The sequence below is a fragment of the Vipera ursinii genome, assembly GCF_947247035.1.
Source record: "Vipera ursinii genome assembly, chromosome: 1".
In the NCBI taxonomy this organism is placed as follows: domain Eukaryota; kingdom Metazoa; phylum Chordata; class Lepidosauria; order Squamata; family Viperidae; genus Vipera; species Vipera ursinii.
This window is the reverse complement of record NC_139512.1, coordinates 293,905,659-293,922,353: the sequence shown is the minus strand read 5'-3', so window position 1 is coordinate 293,922,353 and position 16,695 is coordinate 293,905,659. Positions and strand designations below refer to the sequence as shown.

Sequence of the window (16,695 nt, the reverse complement as noted above, 5' to 3'; positions counted from 1 at the left end):
TAGATTCTTCGGTACTTAGAAGGCAATAGGTCTTTCCTGACTGTCTGTGAGAGGCCTTTCTTTTTTCTTCTGCGGTTACCTCACTTTCATTGTATGTGACCTAGAGGCACATCTCTCTTGGCTGTGTAAGCATGAAAAGGAGTAGAGGCATCCAAATGCCTCAGCTGTTTACATTCTCACCACCTTCTCTAAGATTAAGGTCCCAAAGCTAGATGTCTCTGACCACAATATGATGGAGGTCTCTAGCTAAATCTACCTCCCACAAACCAAAGGAAAAAGGAAGCAAAAAAAAAACCAACCTGAAACCAAATTGGCTAGTCCGCCTCATGCCAGGTGAGAAACCAATATCATCAGGCAGTTTTAGGGGCACCACTAAGGGCCAGCTGGGAGCAAACATATTCTGTTTTTACAATCCTTATGGACGATTTTTGGCTTTTCTGCATTAAGATAGCAGATGGGCCATATTGCGATGGGTTCCGTCCATGAAAGTTTGAGTACTTATCCAAGCTTAAATGGAATGCTCTTGCAAATGTTCCTATATTATAAAATAGTGAGTGACTTAAAGCATGTCTGAATTTTTCCCTCAAAAATTTAATCAGTGATCATTATAAACGGTATTAATAGTAAATAGTAAAATATTAATAACACTGAATATGTTATATGAACCGTTACATTTTTTACAGAAATAAGAATCATATACAAATTCAAGCAACATATTTTTAACACAAAGACTTTCAAAACGTATTGTAAGAAGTGTGCTAATTTATATAAGAGACATTCCCTGTTTGTCCCACATAGAACATGCTTCTACTGAAATAGGCTCAGTGTGATTTTTTTCATCTAAAAATAAAGTTGACTTTTTCTCTTTAAAACTATGGTTGGTTACTGAAAAGAATAAAGATATTTAATCATACTAATTACTTAAAATATAATCAACCAAAACTTTAACTGGACCATTACTGTATTTGAATTCATGATCTTAAGCAAGGCAAGTGCTTCTTAAAGTGTGGTCCTAGGACCCTTAAGATTTCCCCAAGGCTCTTTCAAAGATTAATTAAATCAAAATTATTTGCCAAGCTATGTTGAAAAATATCACAATATTAAAACCCCATCAAACAACAGTGAAAAACACAGGCGGCAGTGAATGCATCAATTTTAATTTTTAATACAGTGAATATCTATTAATTCATGCAAAGAAAAGATCTTTGGGGGTCCTTCATAATTTTTGAAATGGAAAGGGATTCAAGAGAAAAGAGTTTAAGAAACATTGTCTTAGAACATTGCTTCAAAGAAGAATCTGCTTTCTATTATAACATTCTTAAACTAACCATATGAGCTGGGTTTATACATCATATGAAACTAGCTAAACACAGTTTAGTCTACAGCAGGGGTATCAAACTCAATTTCATTGAGGGCCACATCAGCATTGCGGTTGCCTTCGGGGGGGGGACAGGATGGGCGCAGCCTACCTGGGTGGGCGTGACTGGAGTGGTGTGGCCTACTGGGTGGGCATGGCCAGCTCTACATCGTTCGCGTCAAGGGTGCCTATGGGGGACTGGGCAGGAATGGGACAGATCTGAGGGTCTCTGGCAGTAGGAGATGGGACCGGGACAAGTGCCAAGGCATGGTCTACTGGAGGAGACTCACTGTTCCTCTCAGGCCATGCGGGGGGAGGGGGCTGGACGGTGACACGGAGGTCAAATGCCCAGCCCAGCCCTCAAGCATCCGTGGCACTGCTGCTGTGCTTGCTCTCCTTAGCCAGGTTGCTCATGATGGGTACAAGGGCAAAGTAATTACTCCCTCTCCATGTGAGGAGACCTGGCTTTGTTAGCAATAGGATGGGAGACCCCCCAGGATAGGCCAGGAGGAGGGGGCAAGGGGATGGTGAAAGGGTAGCAGGGCAGGAATAAGGCAGGACTTCCCTCAGACCTTCCCTCTCCTTCCTTTCTTCCAAGAACAGAGTGGTGGGAAAATATTTGAGATGAGGGAGGGAGAAAAACAGGCTGGGGAAGTGTCATCCTTCATGAGGAATGAAGAAATGCACCATCGCCTGGAAGTGGCCAGCACATGGCCCTTGCCTATTTCACATATCCGACTTGGTGGGCTCTGGGGGAGGGGATGCCATGAGCAGCATGAGAGTTGATGTTACCTGTGCAGTGCTGTGCAGCCCCCAGTCTGCCCGGTTTTGGCAGGCAGCGGGGCGCTCTCCTCACAGTGCCGAGAGGCTGAGCTGGGTGGCACGAATCTGAAGAGAAATGCAACGCTGCCCAGTCCCTAGCCTGCCCGAAGTAGGCAGGGCCATGTGCTGGCCACTTCCAGGCGATGGTGCATTTCTTCATTCCTCACAAAGGGTGATACCTCCCCAGCGTGCGCCCAGGGGGCAGTGCCGATGCAGCTGGGACCGGTCCCTCGCTGTTTCCAGACAGCCTTGTAAAGCTAAGACTGAATGTATTTCAACATAGATGACCACCATGAAATTGTACATTGGCTGCCGGTTGGCCTGGGCTGGGACCAAGGCAGCGGGGGCCGTTCCCTCGCTGTTTCCAGGGTGGCTTTGTGGACCACATGAAATCACTTTGCAGGCCGGATCTGTCCCCCAAGCCTCGTGTTTGACATGTCTGGTCTACAGTATAGGTCAGGGGTGTCAAACTGCTGGCTCGCAGGCTGGACGCATCACGAGGAAACCGCGCCCACCTCTTTGCCGGCAATGGGGGGAAAGCTCCAATACGTCAAGCGACGTCACAAGTTTGACATGTCTAATATAGGTAGTTCTCAACAGATGATCATAACTGAGCCTGTAATTACAGTTGTAAGTTGTTGTGTCATGTCATTGCATTTCAAGTTCTGAGCATTTTGTAAAATGGTTAAGTAAACAGGAGGCCATTAAATGAATCCATTTTCCCAAATAGGCCTTTTTGCTGGAAACCAGAAGTAAATGTCAGAAACCCATAAAAAAGGTTCTAAATCATGGTCACTTGATACAGGATGCTGCAAATGGCTGTCAAAGTGAGCCAGTTGCCAAGTGCCCAGAGTGCGATCACATCATCGCAGGAGTTTATGTGGCCATCATAACTCCAAAACCAGTAGATCTGGGGAGGTCTGTTGTAACTTTAAATGGTTAAGTGACCAGTCATAAGTAGGGGACTATCTATATTTGCATAAACTATGGAACTACCAAGCCCCCTTTTTTTTTTCAAAATTCAACAGCAGCACTTACATCAAGCATAGTGTTGATAATGAACTCTTTTACCCAAGAAAGGAGTGGAGATTTATATGAACCTTCAGAAATAGCTCCAGTTAACATGTATTCTCTACCAAAACCTTGAACTCAAATGACTTACAACATCATGTATTTAAATTCTTCTTTCCATTTCTATAGCTATGGTTGATTTACATGAAAGATAACTAAGCCAAAACTTTAGAAGGGAGATTCTGCCGTTGCTCCTTTTCAGTGTTTAAGCCTTTAAGTTACAGTCAAAGCAGCTTTTCTTAACTTGCTATCTTCCAGATGCTTCTGGGCAGGGCTTTTTTTGTCATAGAACGCTCAGAACGGAGTTCCGGCACCTTTTTTTGGATGGAACCTTGTAGGGTAGGCAAGGCGGGTTGTATGATGTGTGAGTTCCGGCACCTTTTTCTTTTACAAAAAAAAGGCACTGCTTCTGGGCCTTAAAACTCCTAGAATTCTCCCAAACGCTGGCTGGTTATTCACTCCTTCTTGGAGAACACCTGGCTTTGGAAGTGACTCTTAAAGAACAGGAATAGCGTGATGCTGTCCAAAGATATTACGCTACCACTTTCACAATTCCTAATCACCTCAGTCTCTGCTGGGTCATTCTGTTTGAGAATTACAGGGACTGCAGACTATGCACTCTGGAAGACAACAGATCAAGGAAAACTGGAAAGAAAGAAGAGAAAGAGAGGGAAAAAAAAGTCCCAAAATCGGGGATGGGCGTGAAGAGAACAGCATTGTGGGAAAACCCTAAGCAGTGTGAGCATCATGCATCGGATTACGGGTCGGCCAGTCCAGAGGCATGCGCGATTTTTTGGGGTGGGGGGGTAGAGAGAGACTCCCGAATGGCGAGAGCACCTGGGCCAGGCGGGAAAAAGCACCGTGGTTGTCGCCTTACCCTTGCAGCTGCCGCAGATGGGCTTTAGGGTAGATCTTAGCGCTGGAGGCGCTGCTGTTGCTCTGGCGCTGCTGGCTCTTGGAGCGCAAGACGACTTTTCCAGCTTTGGCGAAGGAGGAAGAGGAGGACGCCGTGTGGATGCCGGCAGGTTTGTGCTGAAGACGCACGGTGGGACCCACGCGGAGCTGCACGCCGGCATTGCTCGGTTTGCTCATCCGGCGAGTTCGCTCCAAGGTGCTGCTACTACTGCTGCTGCGCCGAGAACTACCGTAAGAGGAATCCACCAGCTCCAGGTTGAACAGGCGCTGCTGCTGCCTTCCGCTCTGCCGGCGGCTGTGAGACGCGCCGGGCTGCTCGGGCTGCAGCACGTAGGTGACCGTCCTCACCTTCGCCTTTTCGGAAGCGTCAAGCGTTGGGGACCCAAAGGCACAGAGGCAGAGCAGGAAAGCCCACCTGATCCAAGCCATCGCCTCCAATTCCAGGGGTTTTTTTCCTCCGCAGCCGGGCAAATTCACACCAACTTTCGGCGCAGACAAAAGAAACGCCAGGAGTCTCCTTGGTGCTTCGCGAGTCTCCCCACACACACACACACACACAAACACACAGACACACGCACACACCCCTCCTTCTCCGCTTGCGTTGCTCAGAAAGGGCAGCTCCTTCACCTCACCCGCCCCACCAAAAATCAAAGTGCTCTAGGTTGGGGGGTGTCTCATCCACCGCCTTCCCGCGTTGCCTTTCAGCCTGCGAGGCAAGTTCAGTCCAAAAGTTTCTGCCCCGAATAAGAAAACATCGCTAGGCGAAGGAGCGCGAAGAAGATAGCTGGGAGCTTGCAGAAGGGGGCGGTTTTCTAGCTCAGGGGTTTTTCCCCTCTTGGGAGAAGGGGAAAAAAAAATCAGGCAGGCTGAGGAAGCTGGTAGTACCCATAGGTTAAGAACTAACCTTTTTAAGGCAGTTCAGACTGGCGGGGAGGGGGGTGAAATCGGTCTTTTTAAAAGTTTCTCTAGCTGTGTGGCTCCCCTTGAGTGTCGGATCCGTACGACCAATCCCAGAGAGCCGTGACGTCAGGCAGCCGTTCCTAATTGGGAAAACTATAAAGGGGGCTGGAGCTCCAAAGTCACAACCCAGTTTCAAAACCAGAATTGATGCACATCTGCCAGCCTTCCCTACCTCCGCCGATGGCAAGACCAAAGACCTCAGGGGATAGTCTTACCTAGCGATACTTTTGTGCACACACACACACACACACACCCGCTGGTATGCGTTGCATTTCCCCCTAACTGCTGGGTACTGTAACAGAAAGTGAGAAAGGAGCTTTCCTGATCCAGAGATAGGGAATTTCCTTCAATTTTGTCCCTTGTTCCCGTAGCGCTTGCTCTCCTTGTCTGGTTCCCAGGCTGTGTTTTAAGCAACTTTTTTCTGGTCGGTTTGGAGTCACCAGCGAGACAGTTGGGGAAAAATATTAGGATGGCATCTCTTTCAAGAGCTGGTTCTGCAAAGAGCAGCTTCTGAGGAAAGGTTCCACTGCCATCCATAAAAATTGATGTCATCATAAATGTATTAGTCTTTTAAGGTATCACAAGATTCTTTGGTGCTGCTGTCAAGAAGTGATCTGAAAAGTTCTAGTGTTGAAACATATTCAAGGGCTGCTTTTCATAGGGAACTCAAGAATGGCCTTCTCTATCAGGCACTGTCCAGATGTGTGAGATTACAAACCCCATTATTCCTTGCCTGCACACCTGTTGGGGACAATGGGAGTGGTAATGCACCGGTGGGCTCCAAGTAGGGGAACGCTGGCTATGTTTATCTTGCCTATTCTGATTTAGTTAAATAAAATAGGGAGAGGAATGAGTGATACGTTTGCTACCTTGAGTTATTTATTAAATAAGATGAATTTGAAAAAAAGGGTTTTAATTCTTTTATTCAGACATTGGGGAAGCCATTTGGTAAGTGTGAAAAGATCCCTGGCAATCAACACAGTTGTTCACAGCAGCGAAGTTACACATGTGTATGATGTGAACAGATTGCTATGACTAAAAATAATAGAAATGCAGACTAGAGCTTTACAACCATGGTGTGTTTAACCCTGGCTTATTGTATAAACTTCAGGAGGATAAATTCCCAATGATTAAGCCTATGTACCAAACAAACCACATCCTGAGGGTCCTTGGTGCTCTCTGAGTTTGGGTTGTTTTCTTGCAGATGTTTCATTATTCAAACTAGGTAACATCATCAGTGCTAGTAAACAATGGGGTTTAGTCTCAATGTATATTCTAGTGGCTTGACCTGTCATTGTTGGTGGGAGTGGTCTTGGAGCTTCTTGGGGTGTTTATTGCAGCAACCCTGAACAGAAGAAAAAGGAAACAGATCATTTATACAACATCTTCCCACAAAATGGATATCCGTGCAACTTCGTCAAAAAGTGCCTGACCACTCCAAGCCAATATAGCACAACCAACACAAGCTGTAAAAAGGATAATGCTGCCATACATCAAAAACATCTCAGAAACCACCAGCAGACTATTACAATCATGTGGAATCAGCATAGCACACAAACCATCTAACCACCTTTAGAACATCCTAAGTCAACCAAAGGACCCAGCAGCCCCAGAAGAAGAAAAAACAGGAGTCATGTACAATACAGTGTAAAGACTGCAACATCATTACATAGGACAAACATGGAGGAGACTAGCAGAGCGCATCCATGAACATGATGAAGATTGCAATTTCACAACATATGGATAGACTTAGCCATCGTTTCAACTGGGAAACTGTGACCGTTCTAGACCAAGCCAAATCCAAAAACACTAGAGAATTCCTGGAAGCCTGGCAGGTTTACAAATTGGCCATCAATTGACACATAGACATAAACTACATCTACACACTACGCAAAAGAGATGATCAGCAAGCCAAAAAGGGAGTAAAACGACAAAAACACCTTCCCACCAGCAATCAACATTCAGATGAGCATAGATGAATACCAAGATTAATATCAGACCAATAGTCAAGAAGTAAACAATACCCCAATCAAGGACCTGCCAAACAAGCTAACAGTAAACAGTCCAATCAAAAATACTCCAAGACCACCCCCACCAACACTGACAGGGCAAGCCACTAGAATGTGAAGTGAGAGCAAACCCCACTCCTTACTGGCACTGATGATGTTACATAGTTTGGGTAATGAAATGTCTGCAAGAAAACGGCCAAGCTCAGAGAGCACCAAGAAGCCTCATCTTAACCCTGAGCTACAAATATCTGCCTTTATCAAACCACACCCTGTTATAGGTTTCCTTCGCACTGAAAAGTAAGCTGCAGAAACCAAATAGAAGCCAATGTGTTATGGTTCATAGTAGTCTATGGCTTAGACTCGAACCTGAAACTTCATTGAGGCCAGCTTCCTGTTAAAGCAAGAAACCTATTCCCACAGCATCCCAGATAGATATAGATCATGATGCTTAAGCATTTGTCATAAAGAAACATTAATCTTCTGAGGCAGCCTATTCCATTATCAAACAGCTCATATAGCTGGACATTCAGTATACGGTAATTCTGTTTCTTGAACTTTAAAACTGTTGGATCAAGTATTTTCCCCGTGATTAAACAGCATTCATGTTTTTATTATTATATTGCTTTATTAAAAGAACTATGTTTTAGTTTTCATATTTTATTGGCTTGTGGAATTATAACTGTTCTAGGTTCCGTTGGAAAGAAAAGTGTGTTATAAAAACACATCTTCGACAATTATGTACCATTATATTTAAGACCAAAAGTAATGGTAATCACACAGGTAATCTGTGCAATAAGGCTAGAAGATTTGTGGCTATCCAGATGTTAAATTAAAAATCTTGTTATCCTTAACTATTGGCCATGCTAGATGTTGGCAATTGGACTCCAACATCTGGAAGACTATAGTTATTTCAATCCTCCTAGAATTGCTTATGGGAAAATAAGCCCTGCCTGTATTTAATGAATGTATTTCCAGATAGTTATACAGACATTTATAAGGTTTAAACCCTAAAGAAATTTAAATTTATTACTGAATTCAGTAAACTATTTCTGAATCACATGCCTGAAATGGTACCGAACACCAGAAGTTAATGCTATACAATTTTATGTACATGTGTTCCACTGAAAAGTTTTAAAGCATATGATACAAATGTAATATCTCACGCGTTTTCATATATTAAATATCAAAATATTGATGCTTCAAAACTATTAAAAAATATATTACAACCTTCCTAACATATAAAGATCCTTTGTTTATGCTGTTGCTTCTCACTGAAAGTTGTCTTATAATGCATTTAGAATCTCCAAATTATTGTCAATAGTGTTTATTTTACATCATATAGCTGGCTAAAGGAGAATACCTTTGCTGGCAATTTTATCAGCTTTAGCATTTGTGAAGTCCATGCACAGAACAGAATTAGAACATGCCCCTATTTTTTGAACACTAAAAAGAATAAAATAAAAGACATCAATCTAGGCAGGCCTTTTCTAGTATGGTATCCTCCAGATGTATTGGGACTTCAGTTCCCATAACTGATAATCAGGAGAAGCAGAGAGAAATTCAGTACCACATGAGTATATTGCTCCTACGGACTAGAAAAAATTGACAGCACTACCAGTTTGCAATACATCAATCAACAGTCATCTCTCAATATAGTGTTGAATAAAGCCACTTTTGCCCCTTCTTTACCAGCCTTTTATTTTGATATTACAACACCCTTGAAAACTTGATTTCCCAATACAGCCCTTCTTTTGCCCTTTAATTGGACTTAATACTGACTGCATTCCAGAAGATAATCAACTTTTTCCACTTCTGGAAAAAGTATGTGCATTTTATGAACCCTCTCAGTTCAATATTTAGGGGGTGTTCATGTGATTAAACAAACCTGATCAGGCATCACTAGAGAGATCCCTTTTTAGGAGGAGACTGTGTTATTCTATACTGGTAAAAGATAAAAAGCATGGTAATACCTTTTTTAACTAACACATTTAATTAAAAAGGCATAAGCATTCACGAGCTGCCGCTCACTTCATCAGATGCATAGACTCAAGTAGGATTTAAATTGGGGTGATGCAGGGTGAAGACAGGGTATACATGCAGATACAGGTTACAAGTGAGACAGATTACAAGTGCTTGCAAAAAAGATCTTGGAATAGTAATTGATTGCAAGCTGAACATGAGCCAGCACTATAATGTGGCTGTGAAGAAAGCAAATGAAGTTTTACATTGCATCAGCCAAAGTATAAGTCCCAAGTGCTGGAAAATAATTGTTCTAGTTTATTGCTTAAATTTCACCTTGAGTACTCCAGTTCTAGGCATCATACACCAAAGATTCAGACAAATGCAAAACAGGATCAAACAAAGGCAACAAAGATGACCAATGGACTTAACGATCATCCATATGAAGATAGACTGAAAGGTATGTTTAGCCTTCAGAAAAGATGGCCGAGGGCAATAGGACAGCACTTTTTCAAATACCTAAAAGGAAGTCACACAGAAGAAGGTCAAGACCTGTTTTTCCTTCCAAAGTGCAAGACAGACTTTATAATGGATTTAAGTTACAACAAGATTCTGAATGAGTGTTAGTTAAAAAAAATAACCTATAACTTGCTCACAGCTCGGCAGACGCCTTAGTGGAAGCCTGGGAAAGGGCAGCCACTGAGGCTCTTGACCGAGTTGTACCCCTGCGGCCCCTGACCCGGTGCAGATCCCGTCGAGCTCCATGGTTCTCCGCGGAGCTCCGGGAGATGAAGCGTCGGAGACGGGGCCTAGAGAGCGGTTGGAGATCCAGCCGATCCGAATCCGACCGATTGCTACTAAGAACCTTTACTAGGTCTTATCTCGCTGCAATAAGGGAGGCGAGGTCTAACCACTTTGCCACCCTTATCGCGTCCGCAGATAATCGCCCGGCCGCCCTGTTTAGGGTGACTCGCTCCCTCCTGAATCAGGAGGTGAGGGAGGAACCCTTGCAGGGTCGTGCCGAGGAGTTTAACCAGCATCTGTTGGACAAAATCGCTCGGATTCGGACCGGTCTGGACTCTGGGCAGAGTCTGTCGAGCAGGACACGGGCGGTCTTGTCGATATCACCTGGGAGGAGTTTGATTCTGTGACTCCGGAGGAAGTGGACAGGATCATGGGGAGGCTGAGCACCACCACATGTTTACTGGACCCGTGCCCTTCCTGGCTGGTCTATGCAGCCCGGGAGAGGACACGCAGCTGGTTCCAGGTAGTTATATCGGCTTCTTTGAGTGAGGGCAGCTTCCCCGCCATCTTGAAAGAGGCGGTGGTGAGGCCTCTCCTCAAGAAGCCTGCCTTGGACCCAGCTGTATTGAACAACTTTCGTCCTGTCTCCAACCTTTGCTTTCTTGCGAAGGTTGTTGAGAGTGTGGTGGCGCATCAGCTCCCTCTGGTCCTGGATGAAGCGGATTATCTAGACCCGTACCAATCGGGTTTCAGGCCCGGGTACAGCACGGAGACGGCATTGGTCGCGCTGGTGAATGATCTCTGGAGGGCTCGGGACAGGGGGCATTCCTCTGTTCTGGTCCTATTAGACCTCTCAGCAGCTTTCGATACCATCGACCATGGTATCTTGCTGCGGCGTCTCAGGGGATTGGGAGTGGGAGGCACGGTTTTACAGTGGTTCTCCTCCTATCTCCAGGGACGCTCGCAGTCGGAGTTGGCAGGAGGGCAGAGGTCGACCGCGAGGTCTCTCATTTGTGGAGTTCCTCAGGGGTCGGTCCTCTCGCCTCTCCTGTTCAACATCTATATGAAACCGCTGGGTGAGATCATTCGTGGTTTTGGAGTTGGGTATCATCAGTATGCTGATGATACCCAGCTTTTCTTTTCGACCCCAAACCACCCCAGTGATGCCCTCACCGTGATGTCCCATTGCCTGGAGGCGGTTCGGGCCTGGATGGGGAGGAACAGACTTCAACTCAACCCCGACAAGACCGAGTGGCTTTGCATACCTTCATCCCAGGTTTATTCAGACATTCCACCTCTCACTATGGGGGGCGAATTATTACCCCCCGTAGATAGGGCTCGCAACTTGGGAGTCCTCCTAGATTCACGGCTCACCCTGGAAGACCATATAGGAGCTGTGACTAGGGGGGCTTTCGCCCAGGTTCGCCTGGTGCGCCAGTTGCGGCCCTATCTAAGCCGGGATGATCTATGCACGGTCACTCACGCGCTCGTGACCTCTCGACTAGACTACTGCAACGCTCTCTACATGGGGCTGCCCTTGAGGACCACCCGGAAGCTCCAACTGGCACAGAATGCAGCCGCGAGAGTTGTGTTGGGAGTTTCCCGATACTCCCATGTCACACCTCTGCTCCGTGAGCTGCATTGGTTGCCAGTTGTCTTCCGGGTGAGATTCAAGGTACTAGTAATGGTGTTTAAAGCCCTACATGGCAGGGGTCCGGAGTACCTTAGGGAACACCTGCTGCCGGCGTCAACTTCCCTCCGCCCTGTGCGTTCCCACAGAGAGGGACTCCTCAGGGTGCCACCGGTCAGAGAATGTAGATTGGTGGCCCCCAGGGGGAGATCTTTCTCTGTGGGCGCCCCGGAGCTATGGAACCAGTTACCGGTTGAGCTCCGGATGGCGCCCGATCTTCGCTCCTTTCGCCGCGATCTGAAAACATACCTGTTTGAACAAGCCGGCCTGGCCTGAGGGGGGATTGGTGGGGTTTTTTATTATTATTTTATTAGGGTTTTTTATGAATGTACCAACTGTTTTTATGGGCATGTATTTAATTACTTTTTAATTTTTGTAACTCTGTGTTTTATTCTTGCCCTGTACACCGCCCTGAGTCCTTCGGGAGAAGGGCGGTATAGAAATGTTAATAAATTAAATTAAATTAAACTCTTAAGAATAGTTCAACAGTGGATCAGTTACTCAGAGTTGGTAGGCTTGCCTTCTGTTTCAGCAAACATAGGCATCTGATTGCACTGCTGTATTTTAAATTCTTGCATTCAGCAAACTGTTGAATTCAGTGGTTTAAATTGCCTCTTCCTCTTCTTATAATTTTAAATATTAGCAGTAGCAGTAGCATGTACTCATAAATCACCTTCTGAGCAAAGCGCATACGTGAACATCTCACTGATACTGATGTATTACAGTATTGCATTTTTATTCTCTTCTCTGATGTCATATATGTTGAATTTTTGTAAATTCAGCAGGTTTATAATTTGAAATTACCAATAGAGTTAAGAGTTCAGCTGCAGAGGAGACAGTCTACACAGTTCAACTACAAAAGCATATGGTTATTGTTTTCTGGCATTGTTACATGAGCTAATTATTGGGAACTTTTTTTTGTTTATAGTAAATCTGTGGTAATGAGATGCAACTATATGTCTGTCCAAATGTCTACAGCTTACATTCTAGCAAAATTCCAAGAACAAAAAGTTCTAAATATCTCCTGTTCGGTTGTAGCAGAACACTCCAAAAGAACACATATGCATGTTTGGGATGGTTTCACTGTTCTGAACTTTGTCAGAATGAGATCATATCTATTTTTTAGCTGCATCTATTCCGTAAGTAGTAACAACTGAGCCTTCCTCCTCCAGCAGAATTAGTTATTTTTAAGTAGATGCAACAAGTTACGTCGTATCAAATAAAAATGTCAGTTAAAAGACAAACCTGCTTATATTATTTATTATAAAATATTTTATTTGCTTCTTGCATTCCAGACAACAAAGCATCTTGCAAGTAGCTTTAAAAACTCCAGAAAAACTCCAAGAAGCAAGATTTAAGTATAAAATGTATTAGGACTCATAAGGCTAAAGTCATGGGATAATATAGTTCATCTGAACAACACCAGTATCTCCTATTTTGTTCATCTAGATCTCTCATTATACTGAACTCCTTCTCATAGAGCAACTAGCTGAACACAGGTCTATTGGAGAAGAGAGAGAGTCATGTTAATGCTGGCCCTTATATGTTTTCTTTGCTTGCTCTCTTGGGGCCCTTCCTACACAAAATAGTTCTTGGTAGAAATGGACCTGGTAGAGGGTGGGGCAGTCCAGTGGGAATTGGGGAATGCACTTGGCATTTGTCCATGTTGCAACAGGCCATAGGAAAAATGCTGTTACTGTTGCCAAAGGGAACGTCTCTCTTTTCTAAAGCTTCATAGGAGAAATTATTTTTATGGAAACTACTGTACATGAAAGAGATAAAATGTTTTTTCCCCTCCTGCTTGCATGCACAGTTCAGCAAAATACAAAGCCTCCTGTGCCTAGTATTAATTGTTCTAAAATCCAGAAGAAGTTGTATATTACACTTTAGCTCACGGGTGTCAAACTTGGCGTGTCACGTGATGTATCGCGACTTTTTTTGGCATTGCCGGAGCTGGGGTGGGTGTGGCATCCGTATGATGCAACCGGCCCACGGGCTGACAGTTTGACACCCCTGCTTTAGCATAAGACAGGGGATTTTTTTTTACTTTTTCCCATTCTGTATGGAATAGATATGCAATAAAAATGGAACTGGATTATTGTTGCCAAGCCTGGTTTTGATTTCGGCCTGATTTGAACCCTGTAAGTGCACATAAGTCAGAATAATTTTTGCTGTAATTTTGTGCACTCTCTATGTCTCATTTTTTCATCCTAGACAAAATATCCCCCAGACCCAGATCTGAAGTAACAGAATGAGCAATCCCAATAGGATGAATCGGTGAAGAATATTGTATAGATAACTACATAAATTGGAAAAATCTCCAAGAATTTTATGCTGCCATTTCTTCGTGAGGTTTAAATACACACTATTTGAAAGACTATGTTAAGCACATATAATTACATATATTGATCTTTAGAAAGAGATAATTAAAAAAAACCCTAGAGATCCTGTTCAGTCTAATGGTTTAAGGCACTAGGCTAGAAACCAGGAGCCCGTGAATTCTAGTTCCACTTCAGGCATGAAAGCCACCTGGTCAACCTTGGGCAAGTCAGTCTCTCAGAAGGCAATGGCAAACTATTCCTGAAAAATTTTGCCAAGAAAATTGCAGGGATTTAATCAAGCAGTTGCCAGGAATCAACCATGACTTGAAAGCATACACACACATATTAAAGACCTGGGTTCTGAGCTAATTTTGCTTCCCCAGACTGTTGTGATCAATCATGACCCAGGTCTTTCATACATTGCATGAAAATGAAAACCTTGGAGCAACATGACAACATTAAGAATTCTCTCAAGCAGATTAATTCAGAATTAAACTGCTCAAAAGCTGACTCCTGAAAGAGAAACCAACGGTGACAGGTTGAGGTGGTTGTCCCTTTCTCCTTTTCTGCTGCCAGAAGAGGTGACCTTTAGGAACTACATTGTTTACTATTTGATTTTTAGAAGAATTAAAGTTCTTTGGCCAACGTCTAATTGTTTCATCCATCGTTGACGTTTGCTGCCAGATACAATGAAGCTGCTTGCCTCAAGCCAGCTGGATTGAGCTACCTTCTGTGAAGTGGTGCTTTGCTGTCAGAGCAAAAGAAGGTTGTATGCATTTTCAGCTTCTTTGAAACTCTATCCTAACCAGTAATTTTAAAAGGAATTATACAGGAGCCATGGTATGTTACATTCTACTTGTACACAAAAAAGATTGACATGGACATTTGCCTATTGGAATAGCCATTGAACTATAAAAATGAAATATTTTGTTTCCTGTTTCCATGGGTATATATATATATATATATATATATATATATATATATATATATATATATATATATAGCTCAAAAAAATAAAGGGAACACAAGATAAGACATCCTACTATTAAATACAGTACATTGTGTTGTTTAAGTGTTCCCTTTATTTTTTTGAGCAGTATATATATGTGTGTGTGTGTGTGTGTGTATATGTATATGTATATGTATATATATATATATATATATATATATATATATATATATATATATATATATATATATATATATATATATAGGGCAAGAAGAAATATCATAGGAAAGAAACTGAGAGATTGCTTTCAGAATTTTTCAAACATACCAATTCCCTTTACAAAAGTTATAAAATATAATATTTAATTAGAACTACATATAAGTATATGCAATAAGGATATATAATACAGTGATGGAACATCGGTGACAAGGTTCATCCCAAAACTACTTGAGGACAAGCTGGCAACTTTTTAAAACTGAAAATCAACCTTTGCACCCATCAGAAACCATTGTACTGATAGTTGGGACACATATTGTGAAGCTACAAAGAACTATCTGTATTAATACCTAGCACTTCTAGGAGCCAGGGAGAGAATAATATCTGAATTAGTTAAGTTATGTATTGATACCAGAAGTCTGGATTTTCATACCTGAAAATGCAAGAGAAAGAATCTTTCCCATTGCTGTATTCAGCCTAAGATTCAGTCAAATGGTTTTGATGGCCCTTGAAGAAGAAAAAAAGACACCATTCTTCCTTACCGCTTGTTCTGTCCTTTGAAGAAGGGAGAAGACAGGATGAAGAGAGTGACAAGGAGCAAACCCAAGAAGTGCCCAGTAAGTGCAACCTCTTCTACCAGCAATGAGATTTTTTCCTTCCAACCCAGACTTTTTTCTCTTGCTGTGGCCACAATCCTCCTGAAGTTTCCTTAAAGTGCCTCTCTGAACCTATTAATAACCATAATAATAGTGCAGAATGCGGCTGCACGGGTTGTGATGGGAGCGTCCCGATAATCCCATATTACACCCCACCTGTGTGAGCTGCATTGGTTACCGGTTGTCCTCCGGGTGAGATTTAAGGTGCTGGTTCTTACCTATAAAGCCCTACATGGCTTAGGTCCAGGATATTTGCAGGACTGTCTACTGCCAGGAACGACTGCCCATCGCCCTGTGCGCTCACACAGGGAGGGCCTCCTCAGGGTGCCGTCGGCCAGACAGTGTCGACTGGTGACCCCCAGGGGGAGGGCCTTCTCTGTGGGGGCACCTGTCCTTTGGAATCAACTCCCCTTGGAACTCCGGATGGCCCCGGATCTCCGTTCCTTTCGTCGCAACCTTAAAACATGGCTTTTTCAACAGGGCGACCTGGACTGATGGAAGGGAGGTTTTCTTAATTTTGTTTTATTATGTTTTTAATTGGACTATTTATGGGATAATTTGATTTAATACTTTTAAATGTTTGTATTTTGTGTTTTTATTGTTAGCTGCCCTGAGTCCTTTGGGAGATAGGGCGGCATACAAATCCCATTAAATAAATAAATAAATAAATAAATAAATAAATAAATAAATAAATAATAACAATTGCTAATAGAACAAAGTTCATCAAAGTCGACAGAGCTAAGGTTGCATTTCTAACACATTAGATTAGACACATTAAAGTCAGTGGAAGCTACGTCAAGCAGGTGTATCCAAGAAAACATGTTTAGGCTTGTGACAACTGTCAAGTCAGAATACTTGTGATATTTTGCCTTAGGACCTCACTACCATTTTTGCTTATACTGTGCCAGACTCTTAATATTTCCTCTTTTATGGAATATCAGATATTAGTTTAAGATGGTGAAATATGACCTTGAATTCAGGATTTGCCTGAGTGGAAACTGGCTGATAAAGAGTTTTTCTTGCTCC

At 43.2% G+C, this 16,695-nt stretch overlaps 1 protein-coding gene across 1 annotated transcript in view; it reads right to left on the bottom strand.

Annotated features, from left to right (window-relative positions):
* Nucleotides 1-4,726, bottom strand: part of LTBP1 (latent transforming growth factor beta binding protein 1) — a 207,563-nt gene extending 202,837 nt beyond the window's left edge. The window contains exon 1 of the mRNA XM_083349128.1: nucleotides 4,128-4,726. Within this exon, the coding sequence (XP_083205254.1) occupies nucleotides 4,128-4,594 (467 nt within the window). The 5' untranslated portion in view covers nucleotides 4,595-4,726. The remainder of the gene's footprint in view (nucleotides 1-4,127) is intronic.
* Between the last annotated feature and the right edge of the window lie 11,969 nt (nucleotides 4,727-16,695).